The sequence below is a fragment of the Vicugna pacos genome, unplaced genomic scaffold (genome assembly GCF_048564905.1).
Source record: "Vicugna pacos unplaced genomic scaffold, VicPac4 scaffold_118, whole genome shotgun sequence".
NCBI lineage: Eukaryota > Metazoa > Chordata > Mammalia > Artiodactyla > Camelidae > Vicugna > Vicugna pacos.
The window spans coordinates 187,375-207,697 of record NW_027328798.1 but is presented as its reverse complement, the minus strand read 5'-3'; the positions used below and the strand labels follow the sequence as shown (position 1 = coordinate 207,697).

At 40.5% G+C, this 20,323-nt stretch overlaps 1 protein-coding gene across 18 annotated transcripts in view; it reads left to right on the top strand.

Annotated features, from left to right (window-relative positions):
- LOC140694995 (trafficking protein particle complex subunit 9-like) overlaps positions 1-20,323 on the top strand; it is a 170,291-nt gene that overhangs the window by 127,474 nt on the left and 22,494 nt on the right. For 4 of the 18 annotated variants that reach the window (XR_012070656.1, XR_012070654.1, XR_012070655.1 and 1 more), the window contains exons 2-3: positions 15,778-15,964; positions 18,443-18,770. The exons of 1 other annotated variant lie outside the window; for it this stretch is intronic. Coding sequence is in view for 1 of the 17 variants with exons in the window: in XM_072957980.1 (XP_072814081.1) it covers positions 18,443-18,576 (134 nt within the window). In the remaining 16 variants the exon portion in view is untranslated. Of the gene's footprint in view, positions 1-3,871; positions 4,106-9,456; positions 9,545-15,777; positions 15,965-16,513; positions 16,661-17,851; positions 17,913-18,442; positions 18,771-20,323 lie in introns of those variants that run through there. 13 more of the 18 variants (XR_012070662.1, XR_012070658.1, XR_012070664.1 and 10 more) reach the window with 11 other exon arrangements.

The following is a 20,323-nucleotide window of genomic DNA, read 5'->3' as shown; positions in this document are numbered from 1 at the left end:
GAATATATACATTTCTTTGCATGTAACCTAGGTTTTGGACTAGAACACCAAGTTCTTGCTGTCCACAAGCCACAAAAATAGTAGCCAAATTGGACCCGTGTGAAATAGTTTATACTTTTTTCTGAGAAAGTATCCTTGAATTTGGGACTTGGGCTGTGATTTCTGCTTTTTGATTCCCCCACCCGTCTTGTAATCTCTCACTCCTTCCCACGTGGCCCCCAAGGGTTCGTGGTCTTATTAGGAGCAGGCACCCAGTTGGTCTCCATATATTGCCGCTATAGATAGAGCCCAGACAAGACTTAAGGACATTATCAGAGAGGACTTCCTGGAAGAAATGGGCTGTACATTCAGTTGTGAGGACAGAGTAAGAGTCAGCCAGGAGAAGGAGTCAAGAATGTGGCTCAGGTCGCAGGTGCAGCCCGGGCAGAGGCCTGGAGGCTTTTGGCGTGGGGACCCGGGGAGAGTGCCCTGTGCAGTCCAGGGTGGAGGGAGCCCCTGCTCGGGAGGACACTGGAGACAGTCCGTGGTGTAGGGCTTTGGAAGAAGTTGAGTTTTACTAGAACTGACACAGTAGGCAGTGAAGGGTGTCAACAGAAAGTGACCCTCAGGAAAGGTACTTCAGGTTTTGCTTCTGATATTCTACAGACAGAAGGATCGGGATGGGCGAGAGCAGGTATGTCTGTCCCTTTGAGATCCAACCTGTCATTCATTTATTCATAACACGTGCACTTCTGTGAGTATAGGGGAGAGAGGGTGTAGCCACGATAATAAGCAAAATGTATTTGCTTCTTGAGAGCTTAGCATTGTCAGAAGTTGACTTAGCCTAGAAAGCTCTAGGAAGAGAGGAACAAATTGTGGATGTTGGAGGGAGGGAAGGCTTCCTTGGGAAACAGTCAAAATGAGCCTGGAGGCAAGTGAGAGGTAGGAGCATGTCAGGGGACCCCTGAGGTCACTGGGAACCTGTGTACTGAGGTGAGGCTGGGCAAGCAGGGTCTGGGGTGGGGCTAGAACTCTAACAGGGATCCTCTGAAGCATTCGAAGTGGGGTTGATGTAATCAAATTTGTGATTTGGGAAGGCTGCCGTGGCTCTGTGTGTGTAGCGGGGATGAGGGGGTGGGTGCCACCAACTGGGGGATCATAAGAATACCATTCACAGTCTGGAATATGGGCATCGGGGCTACTTGGGGACGGCAGGGGCAGTGTGGATGCCGGCTTTCTTTATGGGGGGCTTGTTAGCGGGGCCGCCCTTGAGGCACCTTGTGGCTGTAAGAAAACTGATGGAGGCTGCCAGGTGGACTTTCGTCTTCTCTCTTTCCCTTCCTTGTTTGATGATCTTAGCTCAGCCAACATTTGGAACAAAAGAGCTAATTTCCAGGGTTGCCCAGGACTTTGTTGAGCTCGTTCGAGTGAGATCTGATTGGATTTAGGTTTGTGTTCAGATCTGGATGTTCACTTAGCTAGAAACGTCCTGTCATTTCGATTTCCATAGGGGTTTTTATTCTTGATAAAGATTGCTTTCTTGGTGAGAGGAAATTTAAAAGAGCTGTTGTCTTTTTCAAAAAATCCTCTTTTAAGAATTTTAATATTCAAAAGAATACGAATATATAAAATATTTAAGGAAGTCTTTGGTGTGGTTTCTTTGCTTTCTGAGCTAATGTGAAGTTAGAGCCTTTGCATTACTTAATAGCACATCCTTGTCAGTATTTAAAGAGCTGTTAGTGAGCGCCCCAGGTCCCACCTCTCAAAGAATCGTTAAAGTTTGCTCTGAAATAATGAGGTCATAAAGGTCTTGTTTTCAGAAATCAAACGGTTTATAATACACAGCATAACTCCATTTATAAAATAATAATAAGTTCAAAACTAAGAAAGTGGAGGATAAATGATTTTTTTAAAGCCTAAACATAAATTTTCTTGTGCTAATGTTGCAAGTGGAAATTTTGAAAAGAAAAACCCTACTGCAATATCATCTATTTGGAATACATATATGAGTTTCACGTTTGAAAAGTATCTGCGCAGTGGTTTTCGAAGTCAGGAGCATTCCTGCTCAGATACTGGCAGTGATGGTTGCTGGTTTTCAATGGGAGAGCCTAAATTTGCCTTCTTAGCTTTTTGGTTTTTTTATAGTGTGAGGGTTGAGTAGTGCTTTGCCAGCATGATTTTGGGGCAATTTGAGGGCAGATGTCGTGTGCCAGCAGTGAGAAATTTCCATGCATTTTATTTTCTGGACATCACCAGGGCACATGTGGGGTTTGTGCCTGCAGGCTGGAATGCTGCAGGACTCCCTGATCATTCACCTTTATGTCCTGGAGCTGCTCCGGTCAGTGAATGATTTTCTGTGGCTTGGAGATAATGTGGTCTGATGGAGATGATCAGATGTGCAGTTAAAATGCTATTACTTGAAATAAGAGTAACCTAGAAACATTTCTCTAACAATACAGCATGAGGGAGGAGGATTGGCTGAGCTGCTTGCAGTGGGGAGTCTTAGTTGACTCCCTCACCGTGACTCCTGCCAATATCCACCCCAGCCCTGCACGGTAGTCCTGCCGAAGCAAGCAAGCACTTTGCTCAGAAACAGACTGAATTTCCTTGTGCCTCTCTTTGTTGGATTTTTTTGAAAGCACATTTTGCCCTTTGCTTCAATGCCATACATGCTAGTCACCTCTTACACTCATTTTTCTGGCCTCGTCCATAAATACCTGCTGAATGGATGAACAGAATGTAGTATCTCCATCTAGTGGAACATTATTCACACGTAAGAGTGAATAAAAAAGACAAAAAAGAAGAGGAAAATGAAAAATGCCACCTGTTTTGGGAAGTCCACTTTGACTGTTCAACCCACACTTTTCCCTTTGAAACCCAATCACTTATGCTCCACTCTACTCTTTTTGATAGTACTTACCACCTTCTAATAATCTTTAACGTTTTCAAAAAAAAAAAAAAAGAAAGAGATGCTGATACCACTTCAAAATGTACAAGACTTGATAACAGCATGTTAATTGAAAGGAAGCAGACACAAATGCCCACATATTGTTGATTTCAGTGATATGAAAAGCCCAGAATAGGCACATGCAGAGGCAGAGAGCAGGTGATGGTTGGAAGGAGCTGGTTGGAGGGGGATTAGGGAGTGACTGCTAGTGACAGGGGGATTCTTTTGGGGTGATGAAGTGTTCTGGAAATAGAAGGTGATGAGGGCTGCACAACCGTGAGTGTGCAGAAGACTGCTGAGCACTGTCTCTGGGAGTGCCTGTTGTCGGGGCATCTTTATTTTTTTCTCATCCTGCAATGTGAAGAATCATCTTCTGCTCTGGCCATTCTACTCCTGTGAGTGGTGAGGGTCAGAGACTTTGTAGAGTCATGTTTCTTTTTTCCCCCTGGCTGAGTGTAGGCAAAAAAGATTTAAGCCTGAGAAAGTGCTCCATCTGCAGAAATGTCTTTTAGATTTACATGGTGTAAAAATCTTGAGATCTTTTAATCATTGAGGCCAGTCTGTGGGGGGAAATAACCCGTGAAGCCTGGGTGAGCCGGGGAAGAGCCGTGCTTCTCTCCCAGACACGGGTGGGGATTGCACCCCCGTTCAGGCAGTGAAGGGCCCAGACCCGTGAGCAGAGTTGACAATCGTGAATATTTACGTGTATCCGCTGCTTCATCTTGGATATTAATTTCAAGCTGAGTCAGTTTGTGGCGGCAGCCTCATCCTACATCAGGAATTTATAGTATCTGCTCTTTGAGGTGAAGACCTGACAGACTTGATTATTTAACAGTCTGCCTTGAATTGATATCTCAGATTCCTTTGTCAAAAGCAAACAGCAGAAATACAGAATTCCTTTAATGCCAATGTGGCCTGGAACGAGTTTAGTCTCTATGCCTCAGTGGCCTTATCTGTGAGTGGGAAAGATGATAACAGTGCTTCCCTCAGAGGAGCTGGTGAGGGGAGAGTCAGAAGCACAAATGGAGGACTTACAAAAGATGCTCTTGAATGACCGAATTTAGTGCTCTCAGCCTGGTGAGGCCTGAGGGGCAGAGATGTCAGAACAGAGCAGTCCTAGCCGGAGCTCGATCCGTGATGGAAGCTGTTATGATCAGTATCACCACTGTGCGTTATCAGGTAATTTTAAGACTTGGTAATATGAATTCTTGAATAATGTTAAAGGACTAGACATCTCAGATCCAGTTTACATATTCCTCAAGATTTCTTCTGAGAAATGGATGGTTTCTTCCCCATCTTAAATCTGAGATGAGTCTCTAAAAAATTCTGTATTCCTCCATCTTTTTGCTTTAATTTTCCATTTCCTAAAAAACCATGTTTTTAAATGGAGTTAATGGGGACTGAACTGAGTGCCTCATGCATGTTAAGCACTTACTCTCCCAAATGAGGTATAATCTCCTCCGTGATTTTTGTTAAAATTTACTTTCTTAGTTTACAGAGGTAAGAGGCCTCTAATTCTTTTTCTGGAGACTTGTCCATGAACCTGTAAATCTATAATTAATGGACAAAATTTGGTTTATTAAAAAATCATTAGAATATTCTGCAATTCATCCATAAAGAAATGCTCATTGACTTAAAATGTTTCTCCTTTAAGGGGATTTCTCCTGTTTGGTCTAGCTTAATTTGTTAACAGCCATCCTCATCATCATAATGACCAAACTCACTGTGAGTGGACACCTACCTAAGGCTAAAATGTTTTCCTCATGTTTTAATTCATAGCAGGTGTTTGATTGTAGGTATCAGTGTCTCCTTTTTTGCAGCTGAGGGATTGAGAGATGGAGCAGCTTGTCCCAAATTACACGCAGCAGGCTGTGGCTAGCTCGGTGCTGGAACCCAGGCTGCACAGAATGCATTCTTAATTGCTCCTCTTATCAGCCTCCCGTTAAGTGGTTACCCGAACACCTGTGACTCCATAAATGGCCGAGTTTAGTGATCTCAGACTGATGAGGCCTTGAAAGGAGAGACACCATTGAGAAGTTGAGACAGAGTGGCAGAAATTAAAATTGTTCATTTTCACAAATTTTTAATTCTCAGGTAATTACATAAAAAGTTATTTTTTTTATTTTAGTGCTCTGTAAGCACTAAAAACAAAACATTAAAAATAATTATAGTGCAAAAGAGAAGTGAGCTCTTAAAGTCCAACCACTGCTAATGATGTTGCTTGTTTTTCTCTTGTGGCCCTTTTTGACAGAAATACTTACAAAGACTGAATTGGTTTTATGTAGTTTTAATATGGAAGAAAAGATTGTCAGTGAATATTGTAAGAAAAGTCTTTACTCTTTTCTTTCCTGTTGATGAATATGTACTTTATTTTCATGGCTTAAGTACATTTCCTCATTTGTGAAATTTGAGTAATATCGTTTAATTTGTCTGACTGTGAGAGGTAGATGCCTTGTATACAAAGAACCCAAGAGGTGCTTAATAAAAGTGTGCTGTCACAATGACAGATATTTTAGAAGGATCAACTCTGAATACTAAAGAGCGTCGCTTATTTCTGATACATATTTAATATGTATTTGTATGATATATTTGAATATGGTTTAAAGTAACAAGGATTCATTTTTTTTTTGGTGTAGTATGAAGTTTTAATGAAATCTGTATCATTCTAGTGAGACAGGGACTAGTTAAATTGCCTTAATCAGATGACCTTGAAGATTATTTACACAGAATATGTATTGTTACAAATCAGAATTTATGTTGCCGTGTAACCATCCACTCAGACATTTAAATTCGTGGGATTCTGACCAGATCCGTTAAGTTTAGTAAAATCCATATTGATCATTTTCAGGGAATAAGCTCCTCTATTTTGTGATTAAAGAAAATTTTGATTTTTTTCTACATTCTTAACAGGTTTAAAATATCAAAACATTGATTTGACATGTCACTTTTTTAATAGAGAGAATAAAGCTCATGCTGTTTTATTATGTAAATAAATGTTTTTGTATGGCAACAAAATTTTATGATATCCTGGCTCTTTTAGTATTTTGCAAGATACTTAGATAACCTACTGTTGGAAAAATACAAACGTGAATTTTATGAATATAGGCCTAGTACAGATCTGTTGGTTTTTGCTACAGTGCAAGACATGAGGCATAGGAGAAGTTTGCTGCTGATTGCCAGGAGGACAGATCCCATGTCTCAGTTTCCCCTCCTGTAAAATGAAGTGGCTGAACTGGATTCTTTCCTCTTCTAAGATGAGTTTCCATGAGCCTATATCTTCTGTTTATATTCAGGAGTATTAGCAATATCAGATTAAATACTGAATATCCCTCCTTTTCCCCGAATCAAAGTGCAGCATGTGCTATATAAGTTTTATTTATCTGATTCTCGTTACTGATCCTACAGGCAATTTTTGTGTTGCATCTTTCCTGGTAACCTGGAAGGTCATTTTACTCATAGGTGGCACTGTTGCACCTACTTACAGTCTTAACTTTCCTGTTTGTAAAAGGAGGCTTAAACAACGTTATTTTATTTTGATTACTTTACTTAATGCTTCAGAATAGCCCAATGTCCATTATGTCTGTCTAACTGGAAAAGTTATTCTGCTTATATCTTAGATTTATTCTGTCATCTCACTGTGAACATTTCAGACTTGCTGTGCAAACAATAGCAAAATCGGGCTTTTCTTCTAGTGTTAGAAACCAGTGAGCCGGGATTTTATAAAACAGCTAGAAGCGGCATCTGGAGGACCTTAAAGGTGAAAAGTGTATTGAGTTCCCTGAGTTTTGACCCCGCCGCTGTGTGTTAATTGGTGGTAGGAGATTTGGTACATATACGAAGGGGTGTAGTTTTTGATATGGTTTGCCTGCACGCGCTGCCACTGAGCCACTTGAGCCTGAGTCAGTTCGTTTTGAGTTTTTCCCTCGTCTGTGAGATGGGGACATTCGTATCTGATTTGTAGAATTGTGAGAATTAGAAAATATGTGCAGTGTTTACCACAGTGTGTATGTCAAGAGGGCTCTTAAATTTTAGCTGCTGTTTTGTGTGAAGCCATCATTTGAGAGTCTTTGGCAATTACTAAGAAACAGGAAAATAAGAAGAGGTGGTTTTATGATGAAAGATATTTGAGGAGGTTCCATAGTTCCTATACCCATAATTTAGCATCAGCAGTGTCAGAACTGTTACACAGTCGCCCTAAACCAACGTTAAGCCACAGAATTATTTGTTACTTCATATATTTTGGGGTTTAAGGAGATCCAATACTTATACATATGTTGTCTCCAGCAGCCTACTGAGAGATGACACAAAAGAGTATACAGGCAATAAATGTCTTCTTTGTTACTGATGAAGCCACGTTCTCCATGAACTTCAAGGCTGTGGGAAAATGCGTGTCATGATACTGTGTCCCAGAAATACAGACTCACCCTGTCCCATGTAGCTCTGGGCCACAGCGAGCCTTCCCTTGAGAAGACCTGCCCTTTCATGCACAGGGCTTTCCTGACATGGAGCTGAGCATCCCACGTGCTTCCCAATGGTGACCAACACTGGAGTGAAAGGAAGGGTTTCACATGCCCTGCTTGTCTCCCCGGACTCACACCTCACTCTGTTAGTGTAATGAGTGCTAGCTGTGGGCCAGGGGCCAGGGGTGTGAAGGGAGAAGCACCCTCCATGGCCCAGAGGAGTGGTTAGGAGACATCCACTCCCTCAGTTTAAACAGGTGGTTGGATGGAACATAAGGGTGCTCCCCAAGAGTGTGTAAAAGGAGAAATAAGGATTTTATTTGGGACTTAGGCTAGCCAGGAAACAGATAAGATGATTAGAGGGGAGACTTGTAAAACAATTTGATATTAAGTTGACATTTGTTGAACACCCAAAATGTGCTACATTCTTTTCTGAGCATTTTACAGAAATGAATCCTTCAATCTTCTCAACAAGCGAGTAAGGAAGGTTTGATTGTTATCCCAGTTTTACAGTGTGGAAATTGAGGCACACAGAGGGTAATTAAGTTGGCAAAATCACAGAACTAGTAATTGGCAGAGCTGGTATTTAAACCCTGGCTGTCTGGTTTTGAGGTTCCCAGAGATGGGCTTTGGGTGTTTAGCATTATCGACATCCCTGAATCTTTATACCTCTGTGCATCAGTTAGCCTAGAAAGGACAGGGAAAGGAGTGTTACACAGGAGCTCATAGTCATTTCTTGGCCGCTGTCCACGGAGAGTGCACCGTGATTGGCGTTAATTGACTTCTGGGCAGTAGATCTGTTCGTATAATAGAAATATAGTCCATTGAATTAATCTAGAAACCCTTCCTGCTCCGTTTCTGTCCATGCTTGCCATGTGACTGCCTGCCCGTGATTGGGCCGTGGAGGAGAAAATGTACTCATGGTTGAACTCTGATATTTCAGTCTGGTTCATAGATTCACATCTTCTGTTACATTAAAAATTTAAGTTTCTGGTTTTCTTGCATCAGTGTCTCATGAGCTTGGTTAATGTGAAACCAGTCCATGGGAGCCCAGGGATGATGACGGTATAATTTCTGAGCACGTTGAGGCACTTCTACCCGTGCAGACGTGGCTGGAGGATGTCCAGCTTCCTCACTGATTTCCCCCAACAGCATGGTCCTCTCCCACCCCTGGATGTGAGGTTGGGAGCTCTCTGAGTAGGCCAGTCAGAGGCCGAGCCCACCAATCAGAAAATGATGAAGTACCTGGAAGTGGGTTTAATAGAAGACAAGGGCTTCCAGGTTGTCAGATGGGCTGTTCGAGTCCATTTGGTGAAAAGCTGTCCACTGTCTGTGGTTGAGCTACTTCTTTGCTGTTGAAAAGTCTGGAGTAGATGAAGGGATTTTAAAAAGCAGAAAGGAGTGATTTCAGGTGGTACGTCCACACCGGTGAGAAGTGATGAATGACCGCCTTTGTGAGTCATAGACAGTCTTACAAACTTCATAAACCAGCTTTAAAAGCTCTTCCATCTGAGTGCACTTCATATGGGGTCCAGATCATCACTGGTCGCACTGTGAGGGCAAGTAACTGATAATGGCAGAAAGGACACGGAGGCATCAAAAAGGTCTCAGTCACTTTCCCTGTTTAAAGGATGCAGCACAGTGTAATATATTTTAGCTGGTTTTTCACTGAAAAGTTTTTAGTGTTTTCTGGGACTCCCCAGTGCCCCAAGGTTCCATGCAGCTGGGTGTCCCCTCAGTGCAGCTCTGTCAGCGCTTGCCCTGGGCTGACGCGGTGTCACGGGGAGCAGGACAGTCAGCGTCCCCGGCTCCTCCGAGCTCCGTCTCCTCATCCGCAGAGCCGGGTTTCTCATCCGTGTCTACTTAGTAGGGTTGCTGAGAATCACACGTGATGCTTCAGGTGTGACTTTTGGTTGTCTCTGTGATTGGCATATAGTTAATATTTGATAGAAACACTTGTTTTTTTAGTATAATTGTAGCACCTAGATTGCAGTGGTTTTTAGACTGCATTTTTTATAACTTTATTCTTATTTTTAAATATGCACTTATTTTTATTTATTTTTTTTGGAGGTACTGGGGACTGAAGCCAGGACATTGTGCATGCTAAGCAGGTGCTCTACAACTGAGTAATACACACCCTCCTTTTCTGCACTTGAAGGTAAATATTGCTATACACAAAATAGCTCTTAAACACCATCATGGGACCTAGTCACTGTATAGACAATTGAACACGGATTCTATTTCAATAGGAATAAATGTTTTTGAGACATACATTTCTGAATCTGTTAATGTGCTTAAAAACGATCATAGGTAGTGATAAACACGAATCTTTGATCCAGTACTTCTTAGAGACTGTTTTGCCATCAAGGGAAATTACATTCTACAGAGAAGGCTAATTGGGTCTCTTTGATATTTAGATGGTTTAGCAGATGATGAAGGCTTTCAAAAGCTGACAGTTTTGTATTTTAAAGTAACTACAAAGTTACCTTCTACAAGTTGTTAAGTACTAAGCTTGTGAAGTGCCCAGTAATCCAGGGGGTATGTGTCTGTGTCTGTGTCTGTGTCTGTGTGAACGTTGGTGTGTGTGATTTCAGGAAGGTAGAAAGAAATTCCATATAGACTTCTGATACCTTTCTCCTCCATTTCAAGGTGTTGGCATATATTTACACTAATAAAGTGATATTCAGTTTTCATTTGGCATATTGGGAATAAGACTTTCTCATACTTGTTTCAGAAAGATTAGGGAGCATGAGCTTAGGAAATGGGAGGAGATAGAGGCAGGGAGGTTCTTTAAACTTTGTGCAGAATTAGAAACAGTAACTTTTCTCTTTTCTTCTAAAGCAAACTGGCACTGAATTGTAACATACTATTACTCAGAATTGCTTTTCTGATCAGATACATGTACCTCAGATTTTTAAATGCAACATGAATGATGAAATGTGTTTTAGCAGTTATTTTTAAAAGTAGTCTCTTTTCAAGTAAAAGGCTATAGCCTGTTCTTTCTTCTAGCGGTACAAGAAATTCTCATTGTTCTGTTGCAATGATCTATGTGCTTACTTTCTTTTTTTTTTTTTTCTTTAAGTGCTTTTTTCATTGTGGTTTGAATGAATGTTTAAAATTTCTGGATTTTGATCTTTAGTATATGCTGATTTCTCAGAACTGTTAAAAACCTGATTGTTCACTGCTCCTTGTTTGGTGGGGCACCCTATTGATTTCTGTTGTCTGTTAAAGAGTGAAATTCTTCCTCTAGCCTGCAGATCATTAAGTGAATGGTTTGCAGTGTGCCTTTAAAATTATTTGTATGCATTGAGCATGTTTGTCCAGTGAATTTTAAATTGACTCATTGTAATGACTTTGATTTGATTCTGTGTCTTTTGCTCCTCTCCACAAGAATTTGAATTCTCTGTTGCATTTTGTATACGTGTTCTTAACAGGGGAAGAAATTTTGCATTTTTTACAGAGGTGGGTTTTCCTATCCCCTCTGAATGCCTTCTAAAATTGATACAATAAAAATCAGTTATTGCAGTGCATAAATATTTCATAAATTATTTTTTGGCATAATCAGAAACAATGACCAAGAATGATAATAAAAAATACGAAAACCTTCCTTCCTTTGAAGAATAGAAATCAGGTAGTCAGGCTCCCTCATGCTTTGTGCCTGACACACTTAATCTCATGTCATTGTGTATCATGATTCGGAGATGGTATTGTTTCAGGTTTATAGATTTTTGTTTTAACATTTGTGTTGAATTCTTTCTCCAGGCTGATGTTTCCTGTTGTGTTTGTGGAAAGAGTAGAAGGGAAAAAAATACTTTGTTTTGTTTTCAGGAGGCCTGAGTTGATGGGAAAAGAGTTGAGGGTGGGCTGAGGAAAAGAGTGACACTCCCTCTCCTCCTGGTTGAAATTGATAAACAAAGAAATCAAATAAGTATATCGATATTTGACCAAAAGAAGTTAGCGAGCCCAAACTGGCTAGAAATGCACAATGGAAATTACTGAATTCAGCTTCAGAATGAGGTGCTTTACCAAGTAGAAGCAGCTTAGAGCAATCAGAAAATCAGTAATATGATGAGATATAAATGGAATATTATATCTTTTATTGCTGAAACTTTTCTACGTTAAGTTGTGTAGAGCTAAAATTAAGTTTCAATCACCAGGAGTTAAGAGAGTGAGTGGTACTGTAGGATCGTTATTCACGGATGTGCCTAGACCCTGATAGAGTGGCTGAAGATGGCAGGAAGACACCCACATCCAGGATTTTCATCCTAGGGTGTCCTCCATAATGGTTCCATGTGGAAGCAGATGATTGGGTTAACAAATTGTAACACACCCCAGTCGCCTCTGAATTTTAAGAAGAAAAAATATGCTTTGATACTGCTTTACAAGCAAGTTCCTGTGCATCCTCACTCCAGACTCCTTGCCTTAAAAAGCAGAGACAATGCTTTGCTTGTGTAGTTGAGGTTTTAGATAGCACTCTGCTGGTTGTAAAGCAAGGACCGAGACCCTCAGCTATAAACGCTGGGCTTGTGTGTTGTTAGATAATGTATTATCCCCAAAACAAGGACCTGGCTGGTCTGGTGGTCTGCTTTTTAATGAACATATCTAAAAATGTATCTTGTTCCCCTCACCCCATGACTTCCCTAAAGATACACTAATCCTTTGTACTCATTGTGTATTCTACAATCTCTGCCTCATCCTGTCTTTCCCGAATTTCCTCCTTACTATCTCACAACTGTTAACGAATTTTTCCTTTGATTATACCCTATAAATATGGGAGCATTTGAGATGCTCATGGAGATGGCTCCCTAATCCCTCTCGATTTCTTGACTTTTTCCACAGAGCCTTGAATAATCATTCCTTGTCGGTAAGACTTCTTCCAGCCAGAACCCACAGTTCCAGGTGAGAAGGATGCAGGCTTTATCTCTCCTACCGGAGGCAGAGACAGAAGAGAATTGAGATATGCTCCCCCGTGATCCCTTCCTGCCCCAGGTCTACTGCAGTTCACCTGCAGCCTTCTGGCCTCTGCTCAGAGGGCCTCTGTCCCAGGACTGACCTCAGCGTTTTCTTCCCTTGTCAATATTTCCTGTGCCTTTCAGAACTTGGTCTCTTCTCTGCAATTCAAACCTGGCAGATGTGATGGTGGTCAGCGTGCTGGTGGGCAGTCCTTTGGGGACCCCCAGGAGCCATGCTGATTCTCCTTAGTCTCTCAATCGGGGTTACAGAACAGTCGAGCACCGAAGGAAGCCCATTCTCGAGATGTCAACAGAGCATTTCATCACTTTCATTTTATTTTTCAATTTTTGGTGGAGAAATTATTTGTAGTGAACTGTTCCAGATATTTGCCGCCTGCTTTCCTCATCACCATTCCTTGTTGTCTCTGGTGCTAGTTTTATAAACCAGGTTTCTTCTCTGGTCATTTCTGGCAGCTGGGCTTGCCGAATCCTTGATCTGTATTTGAAACAGAATGCTTCCTCGTGATGTCAAGGTGATTTTCCTATTTCTGAATATTTCGTGTACACTCAGCAACTGTTTCAAGTGAAATGCTCTTGTCCAATTTCGGTTAACTCACATTTGCTGATCTCCTGCTTTCATGCTGAGAGCAGTTTCTTTTTCCTCTAATAAAAGTTAGCAATTTGCATTTACTATGGAAGATACTGGCCCAAGGTCCTTTTGTTCTTAAGAGTTTTAATACAATTCACCCATTAAAATGTACATCGGTTTTTACTCTATGCCCAGAATTGTGCATCCCATTCAATCTTAGAATATTTTCATCCCCCCAACAGGAAGCCCTGTACGCATAAACAGACATTCCCATCTTCCCCATCCTCCCCAGCCCCAAGGAGCCACTTTTCTCTCTGTGGATTTGCCTGTGCTGGACATTTCATGTAAATCGAGTCACTTCATATAAGTGGAAACGTCTATTGTGACTGACTTCTTTCACACTGAGTAACGTTTTCAATATTTGCTCATGTTGTGGCCTTAGTCACTATTCTATGCTATGCTATTGTTGAATAACATTCCACTCTATGGCTGGGCCCCACTGTTTACCCATTCATCAGGTGATACGCATTTGGGTTGTTTCTGTTTTTGGCTGTGATGAGTAATGTCGCCGTGAACACTCATGTGGTATTATTTATGTGGATATTTGTTTTCAGTTCTCTTACGTGTGTGCCCAGAGAGCAGAATTGCTGGGTAAGTCAGAAACGAAATGTTCAACTCTCTGAGGCCCTGCCAGGCTGTTTTCCAAAGTGGCCACGCTGTGTTACATCCTCACCAGCAAGGGCTGCGTGCTCCGCTTCCTCTGTGTCCTCTTTAGTGCTTGTTACGCTTTTTTTTTTATTATACCCTATTGTAGTGAGTGTGAAGCGGTTTCTCCTAGTGGTTTTGACTTGATTTCCCTTACAGCTAATGGTATTGAACATCATTACATTGTGCTTTATGGACATTTGTATATTTTCCTTGAAAAATACCTTTTCAGATACTTTATTAACCTTTTAATTGAGTTGCCTTTTTATTGTTGAGTTGTAGGGGTTTTTTTTCTTCATTTTGAGATACAAATTCCTTACCAGATAAGTGATTTGAAAAAATTTTCTCCTCTGTGTTGTTGTTTCACTTTCTGGATGGTGCCCTTTGAAGCAAAGTTTTAAATTTTGATGAACTGCAATTTGTCTCTGTTTTCTTTGTTTCTTGTGCTTTTGGGGTATTATTTAAACTCTGAGGTATTTTATTTAAGCTTTTATATATAAAATAACTTAATTCTTAGGACCGTTATAGGAGATGGGTGCAGTTGTTGTCCCCAGTCTATGGATAGGAGACTGAGATGCAGAAAATTTCACTGAAATGTCAGTGTCACATCTACCTAGTTCTGTGGGATTTCAGACCCTCATGTTTGTCCCCAGCATTTGTGATCTTCACCACCATGCTCCACTACTGCCTGGAATCGTTAATGAAAATGACTTTCATTTTTTGATTTCTTGTTAGTTTGTTTTCTCATTGGGGACCTCATCTCCTTATTTTCCTTTCGGATATCAGTGTAGATTTATTTTAGGTCTCATGTAGGCAGAAGCATTGCTATCAGTTAACTTCTTTATTACTCACTCTCCAGTGATGATTGTTGCTAGTTGACCTAACCAAGTCATGCTTAAGTCTTTCCTGCTAATGACACTAAAAACAGTCATGACTTATAGAATGCTCAAAGAAAGTACTTGATTGATTTTATTTTGCTACCCAATCAAACCAATCAAGTAAAAACCCCAGTGTTGACACAGACTATAAGCCCTCCAGAATAGGATCACTGTCTTCCTTCTGTTTCATTTATTTGGTCACAGTGTCTGGATAGTGACTTGCTGTCCAGCAGTTTTGTGAGGATATGGTGCTCGTGAATCATTGTAAGCACAGAATTTTGACAGCAGACTGTGTTGTTCATTTCACAAGGGAAAAGATAATATAGAAATACTGCTCAGATCTATTTTAAAATTAAGCTTGGAATTTTGAGAAGAATTCAAGAAACCATACAAAGCTCTTTTTCACTAATTTTAGATCTATCTTAGACACATATGGTTACATAGCAGAGTAAGTTATCAAGTACATTTGACAATAGGAGTGTAATATTGATTATTTGTTTTAGTTGAAATATTCTACCTGGGATAAAGTAATCAGTGCCCATAAATGAACAAATATGTTTGTATTTCTATGCAACATGGGAGCAGAGTTCATGTTTCTATATAATATGTATGACTGTGTGTTTTAATCTGTCTGTCAGTGTTTTTATAGTTTTTCAGCAATGTTGTAACTTCAGAATTCTTCTAACATATTCACTCCCGATACTACTGCAGTTTGTACTGTGTATCCTATCTTATGCATGGGATTCCACTGTCCCCTCAGTGAGGAATTTCCTCTCCTATTGAGCTAGTAGCAGAGTTAAAGGAACAGTGATTTCAAGGCCTTTGCTCTCCACGTGTTCGCAGTTTCCTGTCAATCACGATTTTTTCTTTCTTGTGTTTTCATTGTGCAATTAGAATCTTTGAAAATAATTATTAATATGTTTCACCAGTCTCCCTAGAAATTTGATGTGTTTGTGCTTTTCAGTTTTCAATTTATGAAAATTGTAAATGCAGACTTGTTTTTAAGTAGTCCTTTTTCACTAGATATTTGTTTACCTCTTTATAGTTAAAATAATTTTCCCCAATGAATGAATCGGTGTGCATGTTTTAAAAGATACTTTAGTTTTTATTTTTCTTATTCTAACAGGTATATTCGTTGTACAGAATTTAGAAAATAAGGATAAACACAATAATACCTTAAAAATGGCCTCTAATCTCACTTGTAGATACAGTTGTAATGTTTGAAATTGAGAATTACAAGTCCTCTCACTTTGTTCTACTCTTTCAGGTACGTTTTGGTTACTGAGACCCTCGAATTCCCATATGAATTGTAGCAGAAGCTAGTCAGTTATTGCTGAGGAGCCCGCTGGGATTGTGATCAAGACCACGTTGTATGTGTGCTTCACTCTGGGGAGCACTGCCATCCCAAGAATATTGTCATGTGATCCAGGAATTTGCGTGGTTTGTCTTTCCAGGTATTTAGGTCTTCTTTAATTTATTTCAGCAATGTGTATGGTTTACATAGTATTATTTTACTTTAATTTTTGCATTTATACTGAGGACAATTGTGCAAGGTACCAAGATTAGAATTGTATTATAGCCCCGCAACTTGCTGCCACCATGGACGCTGTGGTCTCTCTTTGCCCTTTGTAAAATCTCGCACAAAATAGGACCTAAGTAACTCTCTCTTGAAAGAATGATTATATGATTGCTGGATGACGCTTGAGAGTCCTTGTGATGATGTCTTTTTGCCAGACTTTCCCCTCTTCTTAAATATGCCCTTTCTCTTCCTTTCCTCCAGCCTGGGTTTCAGCCTGCCTGTGGCATTGATTTTCCTTGTCTGTGGACTCTTCTTTTCACTAGTTCATGATAATGTTACATGTCGGCTGTGGAAATTTGCTAGATGTCAAGAAAGAGCAAATCCATTGCATGCTAGTATTTTTAGAGTGTGTTATTGAATTATCAATTGAAATTAAATCAGGCTGACCCATTGAGCCATCCCCTGAGCTCTTTTCGCCTTCCTACAGGTGATACTGTTCTCGTTGCTGCATGTGCCCTTCCCCCAGACTTAGTTTTGGAGTTGAATAAATCACCATCACTGGAGCCCTCTCTTTAAAAGATGAAGAGAACATTTGCTCCTTCTCCCTGCTTGGGGACTTGGATGAGATGAGGTAACAGATAAAGAATGAAGCCCCACCTCATTCTGATTACTGCTCTTTCCGTTCATTTCTCCAGGCGAAGAGTACAATTCAAAAATATAAAGATTGTGAGCTAATGAAATATACAAGACAACCGATCATTTATTAAATACACTTTCATGCCAGAAACAAATGTATTATACACACAAAAAGCACATAAATTACGGTAGTACTGTGGTTACAAACGTGGGCCGAGTTCGAGTCCTGCTCTGGAGTGACAAGTCCTGTGAAATGGAGAACTTGTAGTTCGGCTTAGCCTCTCCCGGACTTTTTTCTTTCCTGCAGAGACAGGGCTCGCTAGTCATCCCTCCCCCGTAGAGGTGCTGTGGGTTGTAAATGACGCGCGTGGGCAGGCCAAGCACAGCTGCTCGTTCCTCGTAAGTGCAGGATAGCACAGCTTTTGCGGTTACGGCTTTATGATCGCACCGTGTAGACCCTCAGTGCTCCGAAGGGATGTCTTGCGGATTGGAGATGGGATTCTCACTTCTGTAAATACCCAAAGATTGTGTTATTGAGCCTTGCTGATATAAATCTATTCTTTAGAAAGTACATAATATAGATATATTTTTCAAACATGCATGCTTTTTTTCTTTTATTATTTATACTTCTACCCTCTCATCACGTGGTGTGACTTTTGATGGAATCCAGGAAACAGTCCTAAGCCACCTGCCTCTTCACACTTCTTCGTGATGGTTTTCTTCCTTGACTAGAAGAGGGTTTTGCATAGGAAATTTTGTTTGCTCTCCTTCTCTTGGAGTCTCCCTGTTTGTCTGCCCATCTCTCACCTGTCCATCTGTCCATTCCTCTACCCACTCATTCTTCTGACTTGTTCCAAGAAGCACTTCAGGCAGCTTACAGAAGAACAGATACCAAATAAACAGGTGAGAAAATGGGGCCAAGTTCACAAATTGAGGCTCGGAATTGAGCCTGTGTGAGAGTTGCAGGCGTGAGACACACGCCTCTGCCTTGTGACTTATAAGATAGACAGCATCAATGTGCCTGAGGCTCCCAGCACACCCAGGGAAGCAGGGTTTGTGGGAGATGCTCACTGGCTGTGAAATAAATAAGTGGCTTAGGAGAAGCCCAGCCTTTCCAAATACTAAGACTTAGGAGAATATTTTGAGTGTCTTCCAAAATCTGAGTATTGCATCTTTTCTTTTTCAGAGTTTTATGTATAGTTGGTTAACATTCTATACCTGGAAATTTCTCCAAAACTGCTGCCCACGTGAGTCCCATGACTCGGGAATGGGGTGGTTCTGCTCATTGACGGGTGTTGGCCAGAAACGGAAAATGACAGCCTCAAAGGAGCCTGGGATTAAGCAGTTATGTTTTGTCAGTGCTGTAGATTTCAGAAAATGCTTTTACCGTTTCTCTCCATCTGAGGAAGCAGCGTGCTCTCTTCCCAGCATCAGGAGTTCAGGGTCTCGGGATGGTGGGGGCTGACTGCACTGCCGTAAAGACAGCTGAGCTAGTCACTGCATGTGTGGTGCTTTCACGTAGTGCATTTCATGTTTTTTAAAAGGTTTCAACATGTAGTTAATTAACTGAGTTAATTAACATTTAATAAATATGAGACTTTTTTGAAAAGACAGTTATAGGCAGAATATAAGTTGTGAACACTTTAAAAATGGCTTCATTACTGAAATTTCAGTAAGGAAGATTCAGTTTATCTTATTTACGCCTCTCTTTAAAAGTAACAAAGAAACAAGACAGAAAAAGCAGAGGATGATTTCTGTTCTTCCTCTCGGCTTGCAGGTGCCCTCACCTCCAGTGGCATCCATCCAGACACCAGCACTGACACTGGCCGTGCTCAGAAATGCCTCAGCCCTGAAGACACAACTGACAAATGGAAGGGAGCCGCGTCCTGTTACAGCGGGTGCTCTCACTTTGTGGGTCCTTATGTAACTGCGTGGTGTTATTCAGGATCGCCCTTTCTACACTGTTTGACGGTGCTGCGGTGTCTCCTAGTTATTTGTTTCTGTAACTACTCATGTATTTTTTCCAATGTGTGGTACTAGACATCTAAAAATGCATTTTTCAGATGAAAAATAATGTGTATTTAATATAAAAGTCTGAAAAAAGAGTCAAAAGTGTCTATCCTGGTCCCAGTACTCAAAGATAATAATTAACACTTTAACATCTATTTTCTGTTCTTTTCATCAGTGTGTATCAGCTCTGTCATAAAAACCAGCGAGCACTGTGTGCCTGTTTACTGTGTGGAGACCTCCATTTTCCATTCGGCTTATTACACATTTTTCTACAATATTCTATCTCCCCTGACATGATTTTTAATGACCAGTATAGCATTCTGTTTTGTGGAGGCATCGTCCATTTTACTTTGTACTTAAGTAAACTTTTAAATTCCAAGTATACTTAATTGAAATTCTGAAAAGAGAACTGTGGTGGTACCGAAAGTCCCCTACTTCCCTTCCCCTTTTTTCCTGAGAGTAAAAGCTGCTGACAATGTGGAGTATATATTTCATGACCTTTATGCCTTTGTCATATATATATACACACATACATACACGTATATGAGAAATCTATGTCTATGTGTGTGTATATATGCTTTATTGAAAAATAAGGCCATACTATATGTTTTCTGCAGCTCGGTTTATTCACTAACGTATATATCATAGACCTCCTCCCACTCCAGACTCACCCGGTCCTTTCAGATAGAGTAAAGGGGTCTCCTGATGTGCAGGTTTGGTCTCTTGTGTAACGACACATTTCGTGGGAGAGTACTGTGGACAAGGCCTTGGACCACGCTGAAACGCTGCAACTTTAGTGCCCACAGCTCTCCGTGATTTACCGCATCATTGTCTTGATGGTGAACACTTAAGTTTTCTCCATTTTCCACTGTCAGAAAGGGTGTTTGACTGGCATCCTTCTTGTACAAACATTCCTGTGATCTTGTATGAGTATTCCTTTAGCTAAGGTTTCTGGAAATTTAGTCCTTGGATGTGACAACTTCATACATCACAGGATGCTTTCAAGTGAATCTTGAAATTCCTTCTCCTGTGGGGAATGAAAAGATGTAGAATAACTTATGTAACCAATTCTCTATCGCTGGATATGATTTCACTTCAGCATTTCTTCCCACCATTGTAAACAGTGCTGTGCAAATGTTCTGATGAGTACATCTTTTTGAACTGATTTTTTCTAAATGTAACGATTCCTAAAAGTGGAGTTCAGCCTGTGTGCACACACGTTTTTCAGAGTTTACATATCCATTGACATGTCATCCTCCAAAAGATCGCTCACAGTTTGTTGTCTCAAAGATGGACACTAGCTATAATATCTTTTAAACATATTTGCCAATATGACGAGCAAAATGATTTTCATTATTTTAGTTTGCACTTGATGACCAGTGAGGTTTTGAGCATTTTTCACTCATTAGCCATCTGACTTTTAAAAAGTGAATGATCCCTTTTGTCCTTTGCAAACATTTAAGTGGGGGAGCTTCTTGCTGCTTTGTGACAGCTCAATGTGTATTATGAACATTAACCACTTGTCTTCATCAACATGTATCAGAGAGCTTTTACTTGTCATTTCTTGCCTTTCATTTTGTTCAGTAGGTTCATTATTGTTGTGGCCCAAAATAATCTTAAGATAGTAAATGTCTTCTTTTTGGGTTTT